The 27,156-nt window shown below is 41.6% G+C and overlaps 1 protein-coding gene across 1 annotated transcript in view; it reads right to left on the bottom strand.

The window, feature by feature from the left end:
• Window positions 1-26,806, bottom strand: part of LOC147314995 (LHFPL tetraspan subfamily member 6 protein) — a 48,318-nt gene extending 21,512 nt beyond the window's left edge. Inside the window, exons 1-2 of the mRNA XM_086262135.1 lie at window positions 26,514-26,806; window positions 25,129-25,640 (exon numbers count right to left, since the gene is read on the bottom strand). Of these exons, the coding sequence (XP_086118261.1) occupies window positions 25,129-25,513 (385 nt within the window). The 5' untranslated portion in view covers window positions 25,514-25,640; window positions 26,514-26,806. The remainder of the gene's footprint in view (window positions 1-25,128; window positions 25,641-26,513) is intronic.
• Window positions 26,807-27,156: the final 350 nt, after the last annotated feature.

Here is a 27,156-nt window from a genome sequence, read left to right as displayed (position 1 = left end):
GCAGAGAGATGTATAAAAAGAAATCAGTTCCAATAAATACGAATTGAGCTGATGGGCAGCTTTTAATCCCATTTGAAGGGCATTTTTGACCCCTTCATTTCTCATTTTCTCATTCATTTGTCTCTGTCATGGTGAATGTAGTCATGTTAGGTCTGCAGAAAGGAGGTTTGCATTCCTCCTCTGTTGTGCATTTCCTGCCACCATACGGCTGCACTGTCCCCAGGTGCCGGCTTGTTCGCCAGGACCATATGGCAAGGCCAGCAAAGCAGGTAGTGAGCTCCAAGACCCTACCAGTGTCACCAGTTTTCATGTTTTCTCCAAAAATACAAATATAGAATAATGAGTTAAAATATACAGACTAAGACATATGGACCACACCATGGCACGGATGTGATGTGGCTTCCAACATTAAACCTCACGAAAGTAAGGAAGGTAAGAACCTCTGTAAATCACTACAATTTATTTGATACCTTAGCACTAAGGCTGGGTTTCAATTATTGATTTTCCGATTAAAATCAATTTTAGCTTGAATAACACGATATCGACAGAGATGGGCAGTAAGGTTTGGAGTCTTCTCTCACCCCCGTTCTCTGCGGCCTGCTGGAGCGGGGGGGCTAGGAGGAGTTGGCCGTCCGACTGCGGTCTGGAGTGTGGGGCCTCCCTGCTGCTGCGGAGTCGGGGCGGTCTGCCTCTCCCCACCGCAGGGAAAAGGGTAACACCACCTGGGTCTGGGTGCAGTTCCCCCCTCCAGGGGCAAGGGTACCTAGACCCGGTTCGTAGAGTACGCTTGGGGAGTGTGATCGTGTGTACAGCGTCTCTTTATGTCTGTCTCCACGTTGGTTGAGTGTGGAGTAAGTGCATATGAGAGCATGAGGGGGGGAATGGATGTTTGTATCTGTTTGTGCCTGTATGTCTGTGTCTATATGTCAGGTTGGGTATCAGACGCCACCTCTCTGGGACATCTCAGGCCCTCCAAGGTTTGGAGGCCTATCTCCACCCACCACCACTTCCCCTGCCAGTGGCAGACTGCCTCAGGTGTCGGTGCATTGGTGGTTCTTTGTGTCTGGGGGTGGGCGTCCGGGTACACACCGGCTCACTCCTTGGCGGCCGCTTATCGGGGCCTGGAACCTGGGGCTCGCTCGGGCCACTTCGGAGGTGGGGTGCCCCCGGCCTCTCGGCCTGGGGCTCGGTCACTCAGGCACAGCTGGCTGCCGGCGGAGCTCACGGGCGCGTCACTGCAACTCCCCCTGGCTTCTGCTCCTCGGCTGCTGAGTGAGCCCTCATCTGGGGCTCTCCTCAGCTCTTACTGGGACAGTGGCGCGGCTGCCCCTCTGTTGGTCTTCCTTGGTCTCTTGTGTTCTGGGGGCCTCTGGATGTCTGGAGTTTTGATCTCCTCCATACCTGCTTCATACCCTGGAGGACGGGGCTGTGGCTCCCCACACTCCCTAGCAGATCGTTACATGGAGAAACCTTTGGAATGCAAGCATGCTGATCCACACAGGTATGCACACAGGTGTACACACGGGTATTCACAGACGCGGACTACAGCTTTCTTGGCTGCTGCCTCAAAGCACATTGTGCGCTGTCTATCTTGCGTGCTGCACAATATCGTTTATTACTTAGTATCTACTGATATCTACTGCTAGCTAGTTTATTGTGATGGTGCCGTTTTTTTTATTATGTTGCTCTTTGTTGTTTGCTTTCTCTTCTGTTTTTTTTCTCCATACAGGTGACCCAGGTGTTTTTTTTTTTTTTTGTTTTTTTTTTGTTTTTCTTCCCCCCCTTCTCACCGTCTCTTCTCCCCTTTGGTTTTCTTTCTCTCCCTCTCTTTCTTTCATTCTTTCTCCCTGTCCTATCCCCCAGTCATGTCTGTCCCGTTTGTAGGAACTGAAAATAAAATAAATTCATAATTATAATAAAGGTCAATCAAATGGACCAATATGGCAAGGCCATGATGATCCACTTAGTAAAATAAATCCGCTTGGCATCTTTCTTTGCCTTAAGACAACAATTCTGATGGCTAAAGATCCAAACGGGACACAAAAAGAAAAAAAAGAAAAGAGATGGGCAGTAACGCATTACTTGTAACGCGTTACTGTAATCTGATTACTTTTTCAAGTAATGAGTAAAGTAAGGGATTACTATTGCAAAAACGGTAATTAGATTACCGTTACTTTCCCGTAGGAACGCTGCGTTACTGCGTTACTAAAACCGTGATTTTTTGCGAGAATGTCTCATGACAGTGACGTAAGCGAGTGCACCGTTAGTGACAACAGCTGTGTGCAGATCAACAATGGATCACATATCGATTGTGGGAGAGAGTATGAGCGTGCAGCGTTTAAAGCGTGGAAGTACTGACCTTACTTTGAGTTTGATTCCATAAAAAGTGACAAAAACATTAGTGTCCGTTGTGCGTGGGAAGAAAACTTCTTTTTGCAGCGAAAAAAACCCCTAAACTTCCGAGCAAGCACTGAGTGCGCAACGACGTAATGGGAAATTCACAGAGAAACTCGCGGATTCTTCCACTGACCGCTGCGGCACACCTGCACCAGGGTAAACCTCCGCCTACCGCAGTCCTGCTTTGCAGGTGAAAATAGAGCAACAGGACCGCTGAGTCTTTGACTTTATTTATTTTCTGCTGTGTTTTACTTGCATCTGTTTGAAAGAGTGAGTGTAAACACAAAAAATATTTTATTTTATGTGCTGGAATGTGTAGAAAATAGGTTTAAATGTTAAACTAATTTATTCAAGTCAGAATGTTGCATATAATTAAATTTTTGCTTGATGCATAAAGTTAAAAGATTAAAACTGATAAAACAAGTTAAAAAAAGAGACTTTTCCATTTGATTACATTTTGTATGATGGATTATGCAGAAAAAGTAGAATTGGGCTGAAAGATCTATCGCTTTCTCACCTCTTCAGGTTGTAAATCGTGTTTTTAAAAAGTAACTAAGTAACTAAGTAACTAAGTAATTAATTACTTTTGAAAATAAGTAATCAGTAAAGTAACGGGATTACTTTTTGGGGGAAGTAATCAGTAATTAGTTACTGATTACTTTTTTCAAGTAACTTGACCAACACTGGATATCGATTCATTAAATCCTGAATCACTTTTTAAATATAAATGTATTTGCCAGAATCTCAGGTTAAAGCTTTCGTTTCAACAACCACCAAACAGCTAAAACAGCAAACGAGAGCAGATAAACGGATTCAACACAAAGACGTAAACACAAAGCGTGGACCCAACGCAACAGAATCTGTAAGATGTTGAAAGCCGACACCTCACAGATTCTGATGCAGCAGGTTTTGTCACTATCTGACCAAAATTGACTGAAAAGAAGATCAAAACTACGCTTCACATTTGATAAATATCGTCATTAATTCCCTCTTACCTTTGCTGTTTTGCTTCCACCATGATAAAAACCACACTTCCTCCACAGCCCTCTCTCTCTCTCTCTCTCTCTCTCTCCTCTCAGTGCACTTCAAGAACATTTTCCAATCTCAAATATCAGTTTTCTGTCTTGTCTTATTACGCACCAGTCTATTGTTGTGTACAGCGCTGTCAGCCGCTGTTTTTTTTAATTAAAAAATGACCTGAGACAAGAAAGCCCAATTTCTGCTGTTCAAAACCGAAGAAATGTAAACTTTTTAAAACTATACCAAACTACAAAATGCTTAGCTGTGTCTCTAATAAAACCTCTGTAACTTTGCTCTGCTTGACTTCAGTTTTTGATCTACTGCAGAATATTTTTAAGGCAGTTATCTGCTACAAAAAGCCAGGCCAGGAAAATCTCCTTCATGTGTTTCTTTGCTTTATCCTTAGTTACTTTGGCACAAAGGCGCCTGCTGTGATGCTTACACCTGATAAATGATCAGAATTATAATATTTCTGACTGTCTGAGGCAAAATTTCCCCAATTCGATTCAGTTCTAATCAAATCGGGACCTTGTGAATCGGAATCAAATCGATTATAGAAATCAGTGACGATACCCAGCTCTACTTAGCACAGACAATTTAAACGAAACTTTCTAAAATGATCCTAAGAAATGCGCGGTACTGTGCAAGAGTCCTCATTTCTTCTGACTTTCTTATAAGTAGTCCTGAGCAATAGCCTTCCAGACTTTCTAAAGGTCTTTTCAAGTTTTTTCTTTCGACATTACCTGCTTTTTTGCTTATTTTTAGTCTGGTACCTGACTATTTTCAAAGAAGTATTTGTTTTGTTTTTAAACCACTTCTCACTGACCTATGACTCATTCAAGTATAAAAAGGCAACTAACTCATAAGACCCTGATAAGCCAAAGATGTGTCTACACATAACAGGTCATTTAAACTCAATATAAAAACAATTCTTAATTGTAACTTTAGGGACTTTGTTACTAGCAGCCTGTCACAAAAAATGCCAAATATTATTTTTGCATCGACAATGTGATTCCCAAAGAGCTATTAGCATTTGGTATATCTTGGAATACTGTGTAATGTGTCCTTTAACAACTTTTGGGGAAACTGGACAAGTGGAGGGCAAAAGAATAAGAATCACGGCTAAAAAACTATCTAGAGCAGATGAACAGTATCTGAAAGACATGTGCTCAAAAAACAGGGAAAAATCCAACAAAGACCTGACACAGGAGCTGAGAGACTCATGTGGCTCTTCAGTTAATCTTCTGTTCACCAAAGCCTCATTAGAAATGGTCTAAATGGAATGCAGGCTGCCAGGGGAAAAAGGCTAAAGTATGCTAAATTACACATGAACTGAACTGAAAATCAGTGGCAGCAGGTGAGTGATGAGTCCAAACTTAAAATGTTTTGTTAAAATGATCACCAGTATGTACAGAATTGGGGCTTCTCATAATTGATGGAATTATGAATGCAGAAAAGTACCATCGTATTTTGATGGAACATGCAGTGCCATCTGGAAAGCATCTGATTGGCAAAAGCTTCTTTTTTTTTTTTTTTACCATTAAAATGATCCCAAAAACGCTGCCAATGTAGTAAAAGCATACCTGGATAGAAACACACAAAGGGACAGCCCACAGTCCAAACCTCAACATTACTGAAGCAGTGTGGGATCATGTTGACAAAGAATAGAAGAAAAGGCAACAACATCCAAAGAAGAGCTCCAAGAACCCCAGAGAATTATTTCTAAAGACTACTTAAAGAAATTACAAGAACGATTGCCTTTCAGGTTGGGTTGAAGAATACAACAACAACAACTTTATTTATATAGCACATTTAAGACCGAAGGTGCACCAAAGTGCTTCATAAAAAGGTTATAACATAACAGATATATGACCATAACAGAGTACAAATAAGCTAACAAATGAGAAATACTGGTTAAACAAAAATACAGATTAAATAAGAAATAGTAGAGTAGAGTAGAGTATTCATAAATATTACGTGGTACATCAATAGAAGATAAATAGGGGTGGCCATACCAAGATTTGTACAAACTACCTTATACCTTATGTACTGTATACACTGCATACACTTTTTATGCATTTTTCCACATTTCAATAAATGGCTACACCTATTCTCCTTATATAAAAAAATGAGGACTGGATCGAGACTTTTGCACGGCACTATATGCATCTTTTCATTCATTTCATACCAATTAAGTATCGGGGCAGCTTAGTAAAGTGAGATCATAAATCAGGTCTTACTTAAAGGCAAAACAAATAAGGGACTGCAGCTGCCTCTCTCGTGTCTGACCAGTTTTTGTGGGTAATTTATGAAAAGTGCTGACAAAAACTGCCGCATATTTTTCCAGTTGAAGATGGAAATCTGATTGAAAGATTAACGACAGCCAAATGAGTGGTATTTTCATCCAGTCAAGGGCAGGAAGACTATATAATGTAACATGAGTGAAGGAGAGATCTGTCAGTCAAGTATTGTGCAGCTTGGTTGAAATTCTTGCCAGGCCACAACGAGCAAAGTGAAACTTGCGGCTTGGCAGTGCGACCAGACCATTTATTCCAAAGGACAGAAATTACAAGGTGCGGTGCAAAAGTATTTTGGTCAGTACATATTGAACTGCTCGACTAAAACTCTTTTTGCACTTCACCCTGGCAACACAACACATACACTTGTCCGTCAGCTCCTTAGCTTAGAAGTTTGGGAGGAGCACCAACATCAGACATCCCCGGTTAACATTTTCCACCGGTTGTGTTTTGTCTGAAAAACAACCAACAGTGTAAGAATGAAACCATCTTGTGGAAGGAAGTGTGAACCCACCTCTGGAGAGAAATCTTCAAACCAATTTACCCAACCCTGGTGGCCAGATGGGAAGGCGGAATATGCGTTATGATATGAAGACGAAACATTTGGACTCTGCGATTACACGTCATGCATTAAATGGTGTTACACCTCACATCTAAGGAAATATAACTGTTGGTTAAGTTGTTTTAGTGATGACAAAAAACAAAAACTAATAAAAACGATCAAAGGCAGGATGGAATTTGACGTTCCAATTAGTAATCTGTTCACATGAGAGCCTCTCATGGAGCTCTACAGATCGCAGGAGCCTACAGTAGATTAAATGCATTATGTAGCAACTCATATCTGTGTCAAGACGCAAGGAGTGATAGAGAATCAGCACCAGCCCTGACATCTGTGACTGATTACAACTTGTAATGTTCCAGTGATAAATGTGTGAACAAGAGGCGGTGATGAATATAACACTGTTCCCCAAGGAAGAGGGACCTTTCATTACATGTCTTATTACTGTCTCTTCCTACTGATGGCTTAATTGATCCTTATGGGCCAACAAACAACCCCCTCCTCCATCCATCCACAGAATATGATACTCAATGCAAGGAGAAAAAAAAAACCCCAACCACAGTAGCTTTTAACCCAACAAGCCCCTTTGTTCATCATTCAATTACAGCGCTTTAAGGCAGTGAGCCTCGTGTAATATTGAGTAGTTGCTAGACCATAAAGGTGAATGCAGCATTTTATCGCATACTTTAATTTATATTGGCCATAACTTATTTTTCTCCAGAACAGAAACCATGGAAATAGTGCCACTGGTCTGATTGGCATGTCCTACTGCCAGAGCTTCCTCTGCTGTGGTGCGTGCTAAACTGAGCGCCTTCATGGATGAATTCAGAGGAGAAATGCAAAGCATGGAAGAATAGCGCTCCTTTCTGCCCACAGAGGTTGACCATGGCCATATGCTGCAGCTTATTATTCTGCTGTCTTCCATTGTATTTATAGCAAGGGGAACTTGATTTAGATCTGCTCCATGTGGTGATTTGCTGTAGGGATGGGTGCCACATCTTCCGCTCTTCTATATAATCTCCCCTTTCTCTGCTTACTGGCCTTTATTTAAAGATAGTAAGTGAGATAGCAGTGCATCGTTTTTCTCGCTCCGTCTTTCTTTGACACCAGCTGCTGCTGTGCACTTTATGATGCTGGTTGGGAGAAAATGGGAAGGGGGGGGATAAAAAAGAATCCCTCCCACTTTCTCTGGTGGTATGCAAAGATTCCACAGGCGGCCTCCAGAGCCCCTATCCTTCCACAACCCTCCCCCAGCCTCGGCTTCCATCAACCTTCAGTGGCCTCTGAAAGAGCGGGGTAAAGAGTGGAGGTAACAGAGCTGGGGTCTAAGGCAAAGAAGAGGAACAAGCGTATTAAAAAACAGCTTCACAGTTGACGTCAACGGCTGCATCATATATAGATGTGCAGCAGGGTTTCCAAGGATTTGTTCCCACAAAGGTAACAAGTGTGGGTGGCAATTTCTTTCATATAAATACACTCTTTGGAAATGTAGGGCAGGATAGCCAAGCTGCCAAAACACGATTTTGTGATCTAATGAAGTCTTCATATAGGCGCTGTCGATAAAAAAAATAGACTAGTGAAATAAAATTCTGTCCGTTTCTGACCATTTTTGCAGGACAGGCACGAGCCCATTTCAACTGTAATTACATTTTAGAGGAGATCATAATACCTCCTAATGGGAGGGAAAGTCATTACAATGGACAACTGGTAATGTGATCGTCTACCCATGACTGACACTCAATTCAAATCTTTCTTTAAATGCCCTTATTTCATTACCCTCTAATGTATTCTTTACTCAGTGTGCCGGTGCAGAGAGAAGTGGGAGAGATGAGGGAAGGGACGGTTAAAGATGAGCTTCTATCTCAAATGCCTCATTTCATGGTTATTTTTCTGCTGAAAAAAGTTCAAACTGGGGAAATTCTAATCTGATAATCAGTATCTGGCTGGTGCTGAAACAGGCAGCTTGTCTCCTTTGCCTCACTGTTAAGCCATCACGTTTACTAAAGCTGTATTTGACTTCCACTTGAAAGGAACAAACAGTGAGCTCGGCCTGTAGCAGCTTTGTCAGGGGCAACATGTCATTCATTTTGCCACAATTGCAAGACTTTCTGAGTGTACTTGCCAGAGTAAACAACTTACCATAAGGCTGACCGTCTGTCTTCAGCAGAAGGCAAGAACTATAACATTGTGCTCTGCACAGTTGGAACAAAAAACAGCAGCTAGGCTGTGTTCAGTTCTATTTCTTTTAAGAAAAATCGGAAATTGAGAAGGAACAAAATGTTTAAGAATTTAAGAAAATTAACCGTGCAAAATGACTGTGCAAAATGTTTCATCTGCTGTTTTCTAAAGATGTAGAGTCACATAGTGCTGCTATAACAGGCTGTAAAAGCCTCTGGCTACGATCCAATGGGTGCATTCTGTGACAGTACACACAATGCACCTATTGGACTGTAGTTTAGTGTGCATTGTGCGGAAGAAAACATAAACAAACAAGCACACAAATGACTTGCAAACAGTTCTTTGTCTTCCTAGAATCTTTGTGTAATGGAGAGCAAACACGGATGGGGAACATCTTTGGATGTTTCTGCACCATCTGCAAGTGTTTGCATAACTGGAAGACTGATTGTTTGCTCTAACCTGTCAATATGGTGATGCCAGGACTGAAATATACAGGAAGAAAATTTTAAAAATACATATATATATTCAACATTGTTTGAGCAAACATGTATGTGTGATGTGTGAGCAGCTTCCAAAACAAACAGAAGACAAACATGACAACAGGAAACTGCACAAAGAGCACAGCTAGTGAAATTTCCCATGCTATTCGCTCATCATCACCTCAGTGTGATGCAGTATCACACCGGCTGGTTTCCTCTGAAGAAGCTGGAGGGGATGGCCCTTTTCTGCGCAGGGAGAGAGGACAATCTTCACTTATTTTCAAAAGCTCACCGACACGTGGGAAGATACGGGCCACTGCTTCAGTGACCACCTGGAGACCAGATGAAGGCTCCGGGGTTTAGCATCCCTTGCATATGCAAGCGCAACAGGATAGGCATGAGGATGGTCTCACGCCTGTAGCCTGTCTTGAAGACGAATGAAGCGGTGGTGCTGGGCCTTGGGGCCTCACTGTGGGTACCTCACTGTTGGGCTGGTAGATTAGGTCTGGATCGCACTTGACATGCCACGGGAGAAAACAATTGGATGGAGGGGAAAGAGAGGGGAGAGGTTTCTCTACTACAAAGTGGAGCAGCTACCGTGTGATTATGTCCTTGTTTATAAAGATATTATAAAAGGTATATTTAATCCTTGCAAGTCAAGTAACCGATCGTTTAATAAACAAGATCTGAAATACATTTATTAGATAAAACTATTAGCTTTTAAATCGTATTTTCTCTGGTTAATATCAGTGTGAATGGAATATACTTAAGTAATGGCTGTTGAACAAAACAAAAAGCCTTACCTATGTTAAGCTTTCATTTGTGCTGTTTAGGCCATTAGAAATAATAATAATAATAGATTGCCTTTCTAAGTGTTTTATATTATCATTGGAGAGACCACATTAGCAGCCACTCAAGTGACAGCAGCCTATTTTCCCCTGCTCATTTCGCCACCCCCACCTACTACTCCTTCCCTGGAGATATATAGCCAGCCATATACATGCCAATGAATCACACTCCTGCTCTGCACACACAAGTTGCCCTTGGTTAGGTGTTACTTATCAAGCTCAAGGTCTAACACTGGGGTAATTATCACAAAGAGCTGAGCCATGGGAGCATGTTAGACGATGATATGTTTAGCTAAGGTGTAAGGAGGGGGGGGGGGGGGGGGCTCTTTAATTGCCAGGCACAGACTGTAAGATCAATCATTTGTTGGATTTTTAAGACAAGAGACAAAAGAGGAAGGTCAATGGCTGAATGTGACAGAGAGATAATGCTTCACGTGAAGAATGCGGAGCGAGATGTCTGCAAAGCCACTGAAAGAAACAATGTAGAACAAATGAGAGTAAACAGTGAGGCAACAAATGCTCCATAATTACCTCAAGTATCAAATAGTGGTGTGCCTGTTGTTCATGAGAGGATGAAGATCTCTTTTCAGAGATCAATAAGTCCTACAGAAGCCTGGGCCTCTGGTGGAGTCTCCACCCTCCTCTCTTCCCACAATTCCCACTAGCTCCGTGTTTAACTGCCCACAGGGCTAGTTTAGGGGAGGAGGGCGAACTCGAAACAACAATGCTTAGAGCTAGGACACTAGTGAGCTTCCAGCTGGCAGATCCAAGCTTTGATCATGATTACAGATTACTGTGGTTCAGGGCAGGTGTCTTCCTGAGTAAGCGACACCCTGCTGAGGGCCCATCAATAAGCAGTGGGAAGAAAGACTGTTTGAATGGTATGCCTCAACAACTACAAAACCTTTCAACCACTGATACTGCTGTACAAGCTGGCTACTTTAAAATGTTTTGTTGCCTTCTAAGAAAGAGGATGCTTGTGAAAACCCAGGGTACCTTATGGGTAGATTTCAAAAAGGAAACTCTTTTTTTCTATGAAGGAAATCACAAACTTTTGCCCAAAGGAGTCTATAAAAACCACACCCAAGTTACTCTGTCCCATTTATGTATCTGTTTGTCAAAGCACACAGATTTTTACTTTGCGGTCCACGGCAGTTGTTGTTTGAAGCTTGTATTTTAGCATACGCGTTTTTCTTTAAGCTGAATGTGCATACCACCTCCAAGCACCAGTTGTTAGAAACCAGCCAACGACTGCACAACAAAAAGTGCTCAGCTCATCTCGAGCGTTTCACTTTCAATGTCTTGGAGAAGCTGAGGATCGACCTGTAACCATATATTTGCCAACTGTCTATAGTGTAAGCTTTCCTTTGTGCTGAAAGTGTGCAGAAATGTCAAGAAGTGAGAGACAAACACCAGCACATGAAAGCCTCAAACCCATGGGAATGCAATCTTTTAAAGCAAAAAGCTCCTTGATTTCTTTAGAAACCTTGTAATGTCACATTGTTTGTTTCTACACTTATCCCTCTTATTAAAATATATATTTTAAACCCTGCATTCACTGTAAAAACCTATTAATGATTCAGTCAGTTAGTTATTGAGTACACAGTGAAACCCTTTATGTTGTTTTTAAGTTAATTAATTAAGCAAAATGTCAAGTAACAGTTTTCATATTAGCAAACATGATGCCAGAGTAAACAGCAGGATTTTCACTACCGGTAGAAGACCTGGGTGCGGCACCTTAGCATTTTTTTTCATGGCGCCAAAGCTAAATGAACAGTATAAAATATGTTAAGACATGTTTTGCTGTTATTTATCAAGTCAAATGCTTCTGTGCTTTCATTTGCTGTACCAAAGTATTACCATATGAAGGAGTTAGGCATGCTATCCACAGACACACAGCAACAATGGTGAACTAAGGATTAAACAATACTCATGACTAACATGTTTGATTTTTCTGATGATTTCAGGAGAGGTCATTACAGTATCATAATTCTGGTGTTTATATTACTGATATTCAAATTTATTTAGGATATTCAGATATATATTTTTCAAATTTCCTTTTGAAAGTCTGAATATTATGAAAGCTCATTGCTTTTAAAGGTACTTGTATTTTGTATTGTACCACTGACATAAAATGACCATAAAGTTATAACATTGTCGTTGTATTATTTTATTAATATTATGTAATCTAAACAAAAGTATTTACTATATCAGGCATCTTTTTTGTTTTACTATATTAACTGAACCACATCCAACAATTCTATCAACATCAAAATACACACAAGTAAAAGTCCACTGCATAATTTACAACATCTTCAACAAAGCAGTATGTGAGCCACCCGATTTTAATCAAGAGGTGCAGCTCTTGGTGCGCAATCTAATCCAAAAGTCACTCTAACCATACAGGAAGCACCTGCCAAGATACATAATAAAAATCCTACTCAAATCCTCGAGGACATTTCCAGCGCAGATGAGCTGCAAGTGAGTCCACATGCTTTTCAGCTGTTTCTCTACTTTCACTGCCAGGCAAAGTGATGTCTAGCTCATTTCTAAGTACACTGCCCAAGAAAGTGGAGGCTAAATGATTGCAGAGCACCAGACACATCGGAGGCTAGAGAAGAAGATGCAGAGATAATAACGGACATTTACCGCCTAAAACCCAGCGGGGTATTGCAGGGTCTCTGTGCACTGCACAGCTGTCTCTGCTTTTATTGCTATTTTGTGCACGCAGCCTTTGTCAGTTTACCAGCTATCTTACCGAATAACCTTGATGTTAGTGCTGTATGTGGCTGATGTTCAGTGTAAATACTGAATGACCGATGTCAAACTCACCTTTCTCTGTAATAGCCATCAGTGCCGCCTCACTTTGGAGAGGTTATGCAGTTATAGAGGCAGAAAAAAACAATTTAAGGCAACATATCTTTCATGAACAAGCTGACTGAGAAAGAAAGATGTCAGTATAGCTTGAAAGCAAACATCAGATATCAAGCTGGCAATCAAAACGGTACAACCTACGCTTTGTCCAACTACTCTCTGACTGACAGTCTGCACAGTGTTATCAGCAGGCCGGAGCACCTCTGACTTCTCAGCTCCTATTATCTCTCTTTTGCACATGACGAGCCATTCAGCTTCCATCATGAGTATGACTGAGTGCTCTGTTTGTGGAAAAAAAACCCACCCACACTCTGGCCAGCCACTTACTCTGTGGTTATCTTCCAGTGTCAGATGGGGAGGCACATCATGGTCAGACTAAAACATGTTGAGCAGAACAGCTTTGGAACATTTTAATATTTGATCGAGCAGCTCTCAAAGAAAGTCAGTCAGAATTGTCTTTAATCTTTGTAGTTTTACCCTGGAATAATCACATCCAATGCATGCTTTGTAAACGAGCCAAATTCAATTTAAGATGCTCGACTAAGAAAGCCATATCTTTAGCTTTCTCGCATTTATGTGGTCTGGCTAAAAGACAGGAGGCAGGAAGAGGAGCTGCCCTGAGGGGAATGCCAACAAAGGACTGGCATTAAGTAGCACTATCAGGACAGTCATGATAGTGACATGTTCTATAATATTCAAGTCTTAGCTGGCGGTGCACGAGATAAGTAGATTTGAGTGATATCTCTGGCAGTGGAGCAATACGGTTCAGCTCCCAAGGGCTTGGCTCCAAATATATAATCACTCCATAATTACAAATCCTCCATTCTGCTTCACCTTAACAGGTGACACCCTTGTTTTTAGCGCTTTGTTAAAAGCTTTCTGGTTTCCTTCCAATTTGCCCATGTAATGGTGACTAAATGGTAGAGACTGACTACAGGGTGTGGAGTCTGTAATGAGGTTTACGTATACACTACTACACAACAGCCTGGAGTTGCCCTGAAATGATGAGACCATCTGAGGGCCTGACATTCTCCCTCCTTTGGCTGCACCAAGTTATAAACAGAATCAGCGGCAAAGGCGAATCCTGGTGCAAACCAAACCCCACTGAAAATGAGTCATACATATATAATCTCATTTATGAGAACCAAGCTCTCATTGTTTTTGTGCAGGGACCAAATGGCCCATTACAACTGAGAGAGCATACTTCTCCCATACTGGCTTCTCCTATCTTCTCATAGGGGATCATCTGATTGTTGAGGTTTTCTCTGTACTATTCCAGTACGGAGGCAACTATTATTGTGATATGGCACCGAACTTCCCTAAAATCCAAAAAATCATGTTCCTGTAAACTGGCTGGTTGCACAAACTCCCACGCACCCTTGAATATCCTCGATCGATGAACTCTAGCTGAGTGTGAAACAGTTGAGATGAAAATTAGCATGTGTGAGGACAAAAGGGTGGAGTGCCCACTCCAGGTAGGGAATGAGTTGTTGCCTCAAGTGGAGGAGTTCAAGTATCTTTGAGTCTTGCTTACGAGTCAGGGAAAAAAAAAGGAGCGGGTAATTGACTGACAGCTTCGTGCAGCATCTGCAGTGTTGCAGAATGCTGTACCCCTCTGTTGTAATACGAAAAGATCTGAATGTAGAAGCAAAGCTGTTGCGTTACCCATCGATCTACATTCCTACCCCTATCTTTGTCCATGAGCTCTGTGCAGTGACCAAACTAAACAAGTTCACCGATACAAGTGAGTTTCCTTCACAGAGTTTTTGGGCTCTCCCTTAGAGATAGCATGAAGAGCTTAGTGATTTAGGAGGGGCTCAGAGCTGCAACTCCTCCACATCAAAAGGAGGCAGTTATGGTTGTTCGGCAATCTGATTAGGATGCTTCTCGGATGCCTCTTGGTTAAGGTGTTTTGGGCACGTTTAACTGGAAGGCGGCCCTAGGGCAGACTGAATGATTATGCCCCTTGGCTTGGGAATTTATATGTATAACATTTGCAAAATAATGTGAAGTAGTTGGATAGAATAGCCCAGACACTTACAGAAAAAAAGATGACACAATTATGTCCTTAGAAATGATTTGAAATGATTACTTCATCTTGTGAGGCTTTATTTAAAATGACAGTCACACACAAAGCAGAAAAATGATGGTGGTCAGTGTTTCCATTATCTTGTAGCTATTCACTGAAGATTGGTGTTTTCATTATGGTGGCTAGTCTATAAAGCCTGAGAATAACACATAGTTAATCATTTCGACTGATCCACACCATCTCCCGCTAGAGACATCAACTCGTGTGCTTGTTCAAGCATTAGCTGGACTATGTGGGCTCAGTCCCAGTGTGGTTCTAAATCAAACCCATGAAAACTCTCTCATGTTGTGACGTAACTTGAGCCAGGTCGCCATTGCCGTGGACCTTGGTGTAGATGGGCTGTTGGGCCTGGGATCAAAACACAGGGGAGTCAGAATGGGTGAGATCCAGAATTAGAGCAGACAGCAAAGTCAAAGAGTATCTTTGTTCCCAAACTCCCTTTGAAAAGGAGCAGAACTCTCAGCTTTCAGTTTTTTTAATCCAAGTATTTTGTGACATTTTGCTTTTTGTTCAACATAAAAGAACAAACAAAAAGAATGCACACGGGTGAAAGAAGAAGAACGTGAAAACAAAAACAAAAAAATGATGTGAGTAACAGTAATACAGGGCATGAACATAGCAGCAGAGGAGGTGGAGCCCACATGCAGGACACACTGTCTTGCTAATGTTCTCAACTCTTATAACGGGTGAGGAAAGTGATAAGGTATCATGACTAATATCAGTATTCCTCACCAACCTCAAGGCTGTTTGTACACTGCACCTGACCCAACTTGTCACAACAAGTCCTTGATTTAGCTTCCAATATGAGTTTATCTTTTATAAGAACCTTTCCTTTGTGACACTTTGTGTAAAAGCTGCCAAACCCCAGACGGCTCTTCTGCAGAGCTGTTTTCCACAACAATCCTATATATGGTCACCTCCTGCTGATCTTCATAAACATATACAAATATGGGTAGAGGAGTATTCTGTCCCCTTTATAGCCTCTTCAAACTCTCTCAGAGATGGAAGCTTACTTTGTGCATTCCAGAGACACTGTGTTATGCTTTCAGAGGCTTATTTTGAACAGAGTGGCTCAAAATACAACCAGCCACTATGTCGTATGGTAAACTGAATGGGCGTCCCAGCTTGGGGTCTCTTATTTCAGTCTGCTTTCACAGCCTTTGTCTGCTCGCTGTTAGAATAACTGCCTGAATTCAAGCTTTTTCATGCTGGGCTTTGTTTATGCCTTGCTGTTGTTGCAGTTTCTTTCTCTCTTCTAGGTTCACCTGAAGGCCAGTCAACAAGGTGCCATTTAGCTGTTGAGGCTTGACAACAATCTGCCCAAAGAGGGTAAAAATAGACTTTGAGCGCTGAACGGACTGTAAGCTGGATGGTGGTGGTGTAACTTAACCTGTTTATCTAGCAGACCCCCAACCACTACAAGACTCCGGGGATTTAGACAAATGTTGACCCTCTCTTTCCTCTTTCCCCCCTCTTCTCTTCCTATCTCTGTCTTTCCTCTGGTTCTGCACCCCCTGCTGCTGTGGAAACCAGATCAAGTAATGGGAAAATCCCACCCAACTGCTGCTGACCAGCTGGAATGAGAGTCTGGGAAGTAAAGGAAAACTACTTCCACCAAAACACTCAAACCTCAGCAGTCAACACAAGTACAGCCACAGGCCACAAATTGAAGATTATTCTTCAGCTTGTGTCAGCCTTTTAAAAACTGAGGCATGCACACTTTTTCCCTGAGACATAATTTCATGCGGCACAATTACATGGTTGTCATTTTATGATAATGATGGGAGTGACATTTTGCTTATTACTACACCAAGGTGCTTTGGTGATTTTTTCCTGCTTCCAAAAAAAAAAAAAAAAAAAAAAGAAAGAAAGAAAAGGAAAAGGAAAAGCCTACACAGCACATTTGACTTATATCGAACACTAAACACACAAACACTCTGTGCAGAGTGTGTATTGGAAAAATCCCTGGATAAATGTGAATTTTAACACAGATAGTATAAAAAAACTGTGAAATTAGTGCAATTTTAACACTTTCTCTTGTGCAGCACAAGTAACTAATAAAAGCCCTTCAACTTAAAATTGTACTGGGGACGGTTAGTGGGCAGAATATATTTACCCCAAATTCCCACCATTCCTTAAGGCAGACAGCAGAGGCAGGCCTAGGACTCAGCAGACAGGACATTACTAAACTCAGTCACATGCAGAGTTATCTACAGACACCCACCAGAAAATAAAAGCATACAAAAAGCAACCTTTCATGCTAAAAAATTAAAAAAAAAAGAGTCCAATTCACACATGCAACTACAGTCACCATGTCATTAGGTGACATGGTGCACAGGTGACCTCTGTCCTTCTCTGATCTGATCTTCAGCTGCCTTATATGTCATCTTCACCTGTCTTCACATGTGTTTGAGTGACCCACTGAAGTACAGGGTCTGTCCCAGAGCTGTACACTGACCCTGATCTAATTCACCCAGAGACAGTGCTTACACTCTTCCACAAACTGACGGCTCCGGCTTGCCATGCAGCGCTTAATGCTATTTCTGGCCTTTCAGTGATAAAAAAAATGGGAAACGCTTGGGTTCCCTAAGTCAAATTAAATGAGACATCTACAAGTCAAAGGAGGGAATTACTCACTCTGAAATGAATCTTCGCATTGGCTCTTTGAATACGCAAATTTGAAATTTAATGCAGATCCAGTTTGATGGAAAACACACAATTTAGTCATATTTCTTAAGCAAAAATACACTTCTCAGTATTCCTAGCTGCCTTTTTAGTTGTAGAATCATCTCAATACATTGAGCATATATTCTATTTTCTCACCGGCCTGCTATTTGACCTACGCAGCAGCACAAAAGAAGCACTGACCTCACATTCCTCTCACTTGGAAGAACAGGGTATAATTAACTGTAGTGTTAAAGGCATGGTGCCTCTGAGACTGTAAAACAGGGTATGAATACAGAGCAAACTATTTTATCCCATAGGGCTGAGAGCCAATCCATACAATCTATACTTATTCATTTATTCAGCCAACTCATGGCCTCGGTCTCCCTCGGAAGCGTCTAACGGGTCAAATGTGGGCTTTTCGTCCTCTTCATCTCCAATTAGACATAGCATGTGGTGATCCAGGTATGTGTTGATGTTTTTCTCTTTGCATTGTCTGCTATTTGTGTTTCTGTTTAAAAGAGTTTACTTTTGTGCCTCCCACTTCAGTATTGCTCACTGTGAGCAAAGACCTGGACGCTGACATCATGCATGCCCTCCACAATGTGTCATCAGTGATACAGAGGAGTGGAGCCTCTACCATCTGTGAAGCATCTGTTTAAGCACTGATTCACCCATTCATGCATACAGTATTCACTGTTTTAGTTGTCAGTGGCAAGGATCTGAGATGTGTTAACAATTACTTTTCTGTGTACTTTGCCCTTTCTCTGAAAACAGAGGAGAAGGTCCCAGAAAATAAACTTTTGATGGTCTAGGACAACAAGTAACAAATATTACACAGTCTGTGTAAACAGGAAATAAAGACGCAAAGTTTCACAACTCGAGGAAGGCAGTGTTGGTAGGTCAATCCACCACTTTGGCCCAGGATGAATAATGGATGGTAACATCATCAAGTGTCATTATTAAGATAAAGCTCTAATTTGTTCAATACCAGAAAACCACATACTGTAACTAATGGCATTTCCATCAGCTCTGGCTGTTAACACACTAAACTACTATGATGAAAACTGCACTCTGATTAAGTTAAGTGTTGATTAATAAATTACTCAGTCTATAAAATGCCAGAAAAAGGTTAGGAAATATTGATGTTGATGTGGGCAAGGGTCAAATGAAATGTTTTGTGTAGGCAACAGTGAGGAACAACTACAGCTGTGAGTGGCTGGATAATCTCTGACGTTTCACTTGCTAAATTCCTAAATTAACAATGGATAATTGCTTGACTACCAAAATTGTTGTTGATTTTTTTCTGTAACTCAGCTAATCATTTAATCAACTTATAGTTTAATTGCTAGGAAATTCATTTCCCCAAATCACCAATTCCCTTCCACTCTCAAGCTGCTAGTTGTCTGTTATTACAGCTGCTTCAAAGTCAGACACGAATGCAGACACAGTTATGTTCCCCGCGACAAAAAACAATCTGATATGAAGCACGCCTGCAACTACAGCAGAGAAAACAATGACTTAACAGAGGAATAGACTGAAATAACCCTTCTGTCTGTGCTTTAGTTCCCCAGACTTCCTGTTTGACAAAACCAAATCCCTGTTGATGCTGAGCTTTCCGCTCTTTTCTATCTTTTTTTGTTTTTGCCTCACTCTTTTCTCTTCTAACATTTGTTCACTCTTTCTGTCTTTCTGGCTTGGACCAGGTCCACTATTCGGGTCACTGGTTACTGGCCCAATCCATTTTTTTCATGCTTGTAGCCAACAGCAATGTACAGTGCCGCTGTGAGGAGTAGGAGGAGGCACTCGTGAGAAAGGGATGGAGAAAAAGAGGGGATGGACACAGATGGGTGGACACAAAGTAGATATAGGGGAAAGGTGAAACAGGCGTGATATAGAGAGTTAAAGACTGAGAGCACTGGAAATAATACTGAAGTACCCCCAAATTGAATGGCAGAAAACAAGTTCAGAGAGTGGAGGGTGAATGAAAAAGACAGACCTGAACCCTCCAGACAATAGACTGCCTGTAGTTCACATGCTACATTTCACTGCTCTTTGACTCCAAACACTCTTACGCTGGTATTAGTGGAGCTTTGAGGCAACAGTGCACTGTGAAAATAGCTGCCGGGCTAAATGAGTGTATTACAGTGTAAGAGTGGTCTTTACTTTAGGTGATCAATCAACCCAGAGGTAGAGACTTCCACTTTATAACCATTAGAGGCCTGAAACATAAGCAGTGAAGAGCAAGACACAGTTCTAAACATCATTACACTAGACTCTTGTCCACAGTGAAAAGTCCTGGCTCCCTCCTCTTAAACATATGCTTTCTCATTAATTTTTTCCAGTGCTTACATGACAGATGAGACACTGCAGTCCATCATCATCAAATCAGACTGGCAGGCCTATGAGGAGGGAGGAATACAGATAGGCTTTGGAAGTAAAAAGGATAACAGTGCATGTCAGGAAATATTTAAATATTGCCCAACCCCCTCCCCTGGAAATGTCTTGTGATCTGACACCATTTACACATGACTGTCAAGAGACACTGTTCCAGACAGAATATTTCCCGGGAAATGCGAGCCCCTCGTGCTAAGCCTCCCTCATATGGATGCGATTTCATTTTGTTGAACCTCTCGAAAATGAGTGCTGGTGGCGAGAGGGGAGTGGAAGCACGCATTCTGGGACTGGGTGGGATCCAGCTGGCAAGAACTCACAAAGCAGCCACAAGGACAAAGCTCCTGGCTGTGCTGGTATGGCTCCAAAACAGGACAACACAAGGCTGTGCCAAATAGCCCTTGGCAAAATTATGAAAGCCATGAAGGCTGCCCATCTGTAATTTATTTACATGTCTTTAAATTTATCACTCATGTCCATGCCCTCCATATACCCTTTGAGCTACACAGGCAGTGCAGACAGAGATGGTAGTAAATGTCATCCAGCCTCGCCAACACACGAGCGGGATACCGTATTAACATGTTATATGTGACAGGTGGGTCACTTCTGTGGAAATGACAGAGCTACTCAAGAAAGTGAGTGAGACAGATCGAGTTGAGTGCATTTGATGTGCTGCTTCATATTCTTGACTGACCGACATTCCACAGCAGTGTGGCCAAAAAGAGTCGCTGGCACAGAGGTTCAAACAGAGCCAATCAACCAGAAAACGAAATGGAGAAGCTATCCTGAAAAGCAACATGGCCAATTATTTGATATCACAGATCAACTGCAGCTTCAGTGGAGGCTGGTGTGGGAAGTATTCAACCAGGACGGTCAACACGTCTGTGCAAACTGCAGAGGCAAGAGTCAACGTGTCACATGGTTTCCCTCATAAGCACGTCCTTCTGCTAAAACAAACCGGACTAATAAGGTTTCACCAACTTTTGCTATATTCTGTTTGTACTTTCAGTCTATTTGAAGCTTTAGTCTTTTCTTCAGTTCTGCTTTGAAGAAATAAAAAAAACCCCATAAAGAATAAAAATAAAGCTTTGCAAACACTCAAAGGATAAAACATGTCACATAAAATTGCAAGTTTATCATCTCAGTCTGGAAGACCTCACAGGGCAGCGAGGGAACAGTGATGCATTTGAAAAGCCACATTTTTCTGATCTAATTTCATCAAAGAGCTGTCAGAAGCCCGGGCTAACATTTAATGTAATAGACATTAAATGTCTCTAATCAATAATAAATGCTTTTAGCCCATCCCACAGTGATAGCATTGGATTTTCTCCCTCAAACTGTGAAGAGTTCTTCATGGAACAATGACAGATAAAAAAATGAGACTTTATAGATTCCCTGCTGACCACAACTTTCCCTTATAGTAGTGAAAACGCTGCGCTGAGCTATTTCTTGTTTTATATCCCAGGAGACTGTACACCTCAAAGGTCTGCACCCCCTCTGAAACTGTAGCAGTACAAATGAAGTCCCCTATTTCCACCAAACACACTGCCCTGAGAAAGTCCCTGAAAAAGGACAAGCAGAACCTGTCATGCATTATATTGTTTGTCTTGTTGTTTCACCTTCAATTTTAGGACAGAGCAGCTCCCCACACTCTCAATAAAATATAGCTTATACCCACTGGCCTTGAGTTGCTATATCTGCTGACATTTTTATCAGCAGTTATAATGACTTCAATCCAGCTGACATTTTCTGCAGGTCGAGGCAATATATCGAGAGATCGCAGGTTATGTTTTGGAACAATGCTTTACCACTGTCACTTTAGCACTTTTTGTTTTTTTATCAACAACTTTTTTATTTGATTGAGTGCCTTAAAATGAAGATATGGCATAGTTTTCTGTCATATAAATGCAGTTCCAGTTATTAACTTGAACTGCAACAAACTGCTATGCTTTGGTCTTAACAATATGTCGGAACTAATACCTTTAAAATAATTACACTTCTTCAAAATCCCCTTTACTGAGCAACAAAGAAATGATAGGAAAGATCATTTTGTATTTTCTTCTTTTACAAGCAACAACAATACTAATCAAGCCTTTGTTATTTCTGAACAAATGTATAACGCCAAGTATTTTCATCAGGTGTGATTAAAAATAGGTTGCTTTCCTCTACTTTGGCATCTCAGCATTGTTTTCCTGCCTATTTTGTAAAATGGTTTTTAGGCTTTTAAGCTATGGTGCAGTTTGGCATCTGGGTATGTCACAAGGTTATTAATCCCTTAAGGCCAGTCACACACACTGCTTGACTTAGTCTGTCTCAGACAAGGTTTTGAGATCTGGACAAAATCCTGATATCGTACCCAATTCAGAGCACATGGCGGAGACTGAAACCTCCAACTTCAATCTGGGCTGAGAGGCAGCCCGAGGCAGGGATTGTGTGCTTTCAGACATCAGTAGATTTTAAACATATTTGAAGTTTTTCAGCGCACAGTCTGCATTGCCTTTGAATGGCACATAGAGTAAGCAAGGCAAGATATAAATACAGAGTGACTTTGTTAAAAAAAAAAAAAGTCAATGTTGCAGCCACAAGCTCCAGGCTATTATCAATTATATCCAATATTTACTGATGCTTGGGCAGAGCAGTTATCCAGTCATAGGACTTGTGATTGTTAGTCATTAAGAATTGATACAATACAAAATATCCAAACAAAATTAAATTAAAAACATAAAAACACAACTTATTGTTAGTTTATTTTAGTATGGGGGAAACAGAAAACATTTAAAAGGTACAGAAGATGTTTAAATCATAGCTTTAAAATAGCTTTCTTCCTGCTGTGTCTAGCTCCACTTGAAGCATGCAAAAAAGACAAGGCAAGGCTCTGCGGGGGGGGGGGGAACAAAATCCCCAACAACAAAATCCGAGTCAAGAATCTTAATGTTTGAATCTGTCGTCTGGGCCACAGTCGGTTTAAGTCCCCAACGCTGTATAAGACAAGACGCTACAGTGAACGCAGTGGTTTGGTGCAAGTACAGGATTTATGAACCAGAGCAGTCTCCTGCTCTCATACTTTGACTCCAGCTCTGTTTCCTAGAGGAAATCTGGGCCTCAGCCATTAGCAATTAACAAGCTCTGGAACAACCTTGCCTGTAGTGAGCTGGGAATAAAACGCTGTTATAAGAGGTAAACAACAACACTAGAAACAATAACAGCCATTGTCAAAAGTCTTTCTCTCCAACTAATGAGATAAAGAACTGATTTCTTTCAACTCTAATCCGTTTCATCAGAATGAGATGAATTACAGGAAGATGTAAAGTGGATGGGCTACTCGTGCCTTCTCAGAGGTCCTGGCCTCTCTGGCAAGATGCTCTTCATTAATCAGAATGGCACCGGTATCAGAGAGCGGACCATTAGGCTCACTTCACTTTCGCTGCTTCACAAACTGTCCTTGCTCTGGCTAATCACTGATATTTGATCACACTTTTCGGCACCTTCTGCAGCTGTTCTGCTGCAGATCTTTATTTCTCAGCCAGGTTCTCAGTTAATGAGAAGTGAATGCTCGGTGTTTCAGTCATCAGGTATTTTCCGTCCTCTCTCTCTCCCTCTCAACTTCCCCTCCCTGCCTGGATATTTCAACACTTTGTTAGCGATAAAAGACAATACATGGTGCAGCCCACTGAGTTTCCCCAGTTGTGTCACTTCCAATTAGCCCTTCTGAGACATCTCTGCCCTTTGGCTCACCAGTATTCGAGTTAAAAAAGATCTGATCTTCGTTGTATTGCGTGCTGCCTTGCTTCACTCTCCCACTGTCTAAATTCATGCATGTCTGGATTTGTGAGTCTATGAAAGAGAGAAATCGCAAGAAAGACAGACGGGGAATTTTTAATCCTATAACCAGAAATAGCAGCTTGCTGTAAGGCTCCACGTATGGGGCTGCTGTGAACTTAAAAGGAGCTTTCCTTGTATAAAGGTACACATTTCTGAATAAAGCAGCAAGCCTTCACCTTAATCATCTTCCATATTATACATCATTAATACCGATGTTCTTAAGTAGCTAAGCTTTTTAGAACTGGGACATGGCATGTTGTGGTGGCCCTCTGTAGATTTATCCCTCAGGAAAAAACCTGGCAGCTCTGTCAAATCTGCCCGCAACCTGCTTCTATGTCACATCACTTTTTGAAGCCAAAGTGAAGTGGTGGGGATTGTAAACAGCAGAGTGGTGAGCCACAGTATGTGAGCAAACGTTTTTGAGCTAATGAGAGGACTGGAACGCCGCAGCTTCTTAAACTAGGGCAGAGAAACTCGCAGTTTCAGTGGAAAACTTCCCTCAGACCTCACGTCCCGGGAGTACACATGTGCAAAACCAACAGCACAAACAAACAAAACTGGTGCTGTGCGAAACAGTGTCCACTTAGCGGAATCAAACAAACAGCCAACAACAGGACGTTTTCAGGGCCAACGTTGCAGTGAGGACGGGACTCTGTCTTTACAAAAAACAGTGCCGGAGGTTTCATTTAAACTTTAGGGGCACAGAAGAGAAAGTGTGGGTATAATTTCAAAAGTCAAACTACAAAAAGAAGACATAAAATTGATACCAAATGTTGACTTCACAGAAACAAGCACGGGAAAAACAACTGATCATAGTAAAATAAAGGAAAGTATATTAAAATCCACATTTTCATTATATAATTGATTCAGCATATTCACACACCTCCTCTAATTGGACCAAAGCTGTACATGGCCAAAAGGCACTCAGAATTCATGTGATGATGTTAATATTTCAGTTTTTGCCACTTTTTGACACATTTTTACAAAAAATCAGTTCAATTCCAAACCGCAATGAGTAGATAGTGGGTAACTTTTACTATATTAAATGTAAGTAAGTATTAAGACCAAGATATCGGGGATGGTTTTTCGTTTCCTATGCAACGAGTATCGGAGGAAGTAACAGCTTAACTGGACTGAATGCAGGTTTGCTGGCCAAGAAAAGTATTGAGATTTCTATACTGCCTTGTTTCCTCGCTGATGCGCCTGCAAATGGGTTTGAGCCAAATCTGACGAGAAGTTAATTAAAGGCATTACATCCTTCATAATCTCTATAAACATCTACATCTCAGGAGTTTACAGAGGCTCTTTAAACCATCTTTCAACAGAAAGCAAACCGTAACAAATGAGTGATCTGTTCACTTTTCATAACTGCAGTCAGAGCTTCTGCGTTGCATGCCAGCAGTCACAGCCCAGTGAGCACATTGTAGAGTTGGGCTCAGAGTTGGCTGCAGGTACGAGCATGCACAAACGCACACAGACGAACACACACACGCATATAAATACTCACCACCAACAAACTGAATACCGCCAGCCACGCGACCGATTGTACGTGAGATGAGGTCAGAGATGCAGCAGCCCATGAGAGCTGTGAGCGCCACCAGCAGGAGGAGGCCACATCCCACGCCTGTCACCACAGTACAGATCCTCCATTCAAGACTCGGGATGCCGTGGAAGGAGGCGTACCTCCCACACTGCTCCAGCATCACCGTGGTCTGGCTCTCTTCATCCCTCACTGGGTAGGAGCAGCGACGGAAAGTGCCAAAGGACACTGGCTTGTCCATCTGTATTCCCAGCAGCCAATAGGGCATGAAGAAGCCAACACAGGAAGCAGCAGCGCACAGCAGGGACAGCAGGGCCCAGATAACACCCGTACATGTCAGACTAGACGCCATGGTAAACAGTCTGCAAATGGTTCACACTGAACTAACAGCAGTTATATGAGCAGTTGCTATGTTGTGGGAAGTCTTGCAGTGAGCATTTAACACTAGCAGCCTTCACCTCCTCAGTGACTCCGGGTTCCTGTCAAGAGGAAGAGAAACATCCAAACTGAGCACTGACCAGACAAATCATCTGTGTGAACAAGTTGCTGACTTTGACATGTGACCCTGAAAACAAGAAATGTGTTCCCCGATCTTTATAAATGGATCACTAACACAAGCAGAGGAAAAGAATCACAGACAGGAGAAAAATCAGGGGAATAAAGACCTTCAATTATGACATCATCAGGCAGTTATTCTCTAATCAGGTCTTTTGCATGATTGTTAATTAGTAAGAAGTGTTTTTAAAAGTCCTCAGCTAAACTGGGAACTTAGTAGAATAGACTAAAGTAGACTAAAATGACACATTTCTGAATTGTGATTTAAATAGATTTAAGATCTAAGAGGAAAAACAGTCACCGATCATATTCATTTAGTCAATAATTAATCCAAGTTTGATGAACTAAAGGCTGGCTTATTCTCCATCTCACTTATTACTCTTGGGCTTCTTTGTTTATTACATATAGGAATTCATTGAAGATATATATATATAATAAGAAAGTAAATATGAATGCTAATTAGTACATCCTATAATTGGAACAACTGGGATAACTCAGAATAACTCAAATTTAGTTTGATATTTAAAATAGAGCTAATCCCTATAATAAACTTTAAACTTAAGCTACAAACAGTATTATATCGTAACTGACTATGACCCATACTCACAAAATCAGTAGAATTTGGATGCTTAGTACAGGAAACATAGTTCAAGTGTCTTCATGAGCCGCCACTTCTAGAACATAGTGATTTTTTGCTAGGGGTGACCTTAAGGAACACATTATCGCAGTGCCTACACTATCGGAATGAAAAGAATGAAAACAGGGCAAACACAGGGGGAAAGCAGAGGAAAGCTTACATGTTGGGAGACCTCCGAAATTAGGTGCGCTCGGTGTGCACTGAGAGCTTGTTTCCATCTGCAGACTCCAGCTGTGTTGGATCTTAAAGCAAACTTTTCTTCAGACGAGGGAAAAATGCAGAAGAAATGCGTTCGGTCCTGGAATGTAAATCCAAAAAGTGACTGCAGAATTGGCTCATGAATCACTTCGTGCTCGTCAATATATGTAACTGAAAGGATGATCAATTATTTACTCCTGTGCGGGCGCACAAATGTGCGGTGCAGTCTGACTTAACTCCCGTTTCCACATTCCTCCTCCTCGGAGAGAGAGAGAGAGCGAGCGAGCGAGCGAGCGAGGGAGGGCTGGATGGGGGCGGGTCCATAAAACACTCTCAGGAGGCGACCATCAATCACACAAATCCCCACCCAGGGGCTGGACTCGCCGCTACTATCGCTGCTACAGGCTCCTGGTGCATTCACTGACCCTTTGAAAATGATGCACGTTCTCGTACTAAATCCTTCGGGATGCTCAAGATAACGAAAAGCTGTCAGTGACTTTCATGTTGAAATGTTTACCACATCTAGCTTTGCATTTGGTTAGGTAACCTCAAATTCAGGTAAATTAATTCAATATTGACTGACATTGTATGTCAGTATTTGCACT

The sequence above is a fragment of the Aulonocara sp. 'chitande type north' Nkhata Bay genome, linkage group LG14 (assembly GCF_057382095.1).
Source record: "Aulonocara sp. 'chitande type north' Nkhata Bay isolate Kocher_YH1m ecotype deep benthic linkage group LG14, A_spYH_male_GT1.1, whole genome shotgun sequence".
In the NCBI taxonomy this organism is placed as follows: Eukaryota; Metazoa; Chordata; class Actinopteri; order Cichliformes; family Cichlidae; genus Aulonocara; species Aulonocara sp. 'chitande type north' Nkhata Bay.
This window is presented reverse-complemented; position numbering and strand designations above follow the sequence as displayed.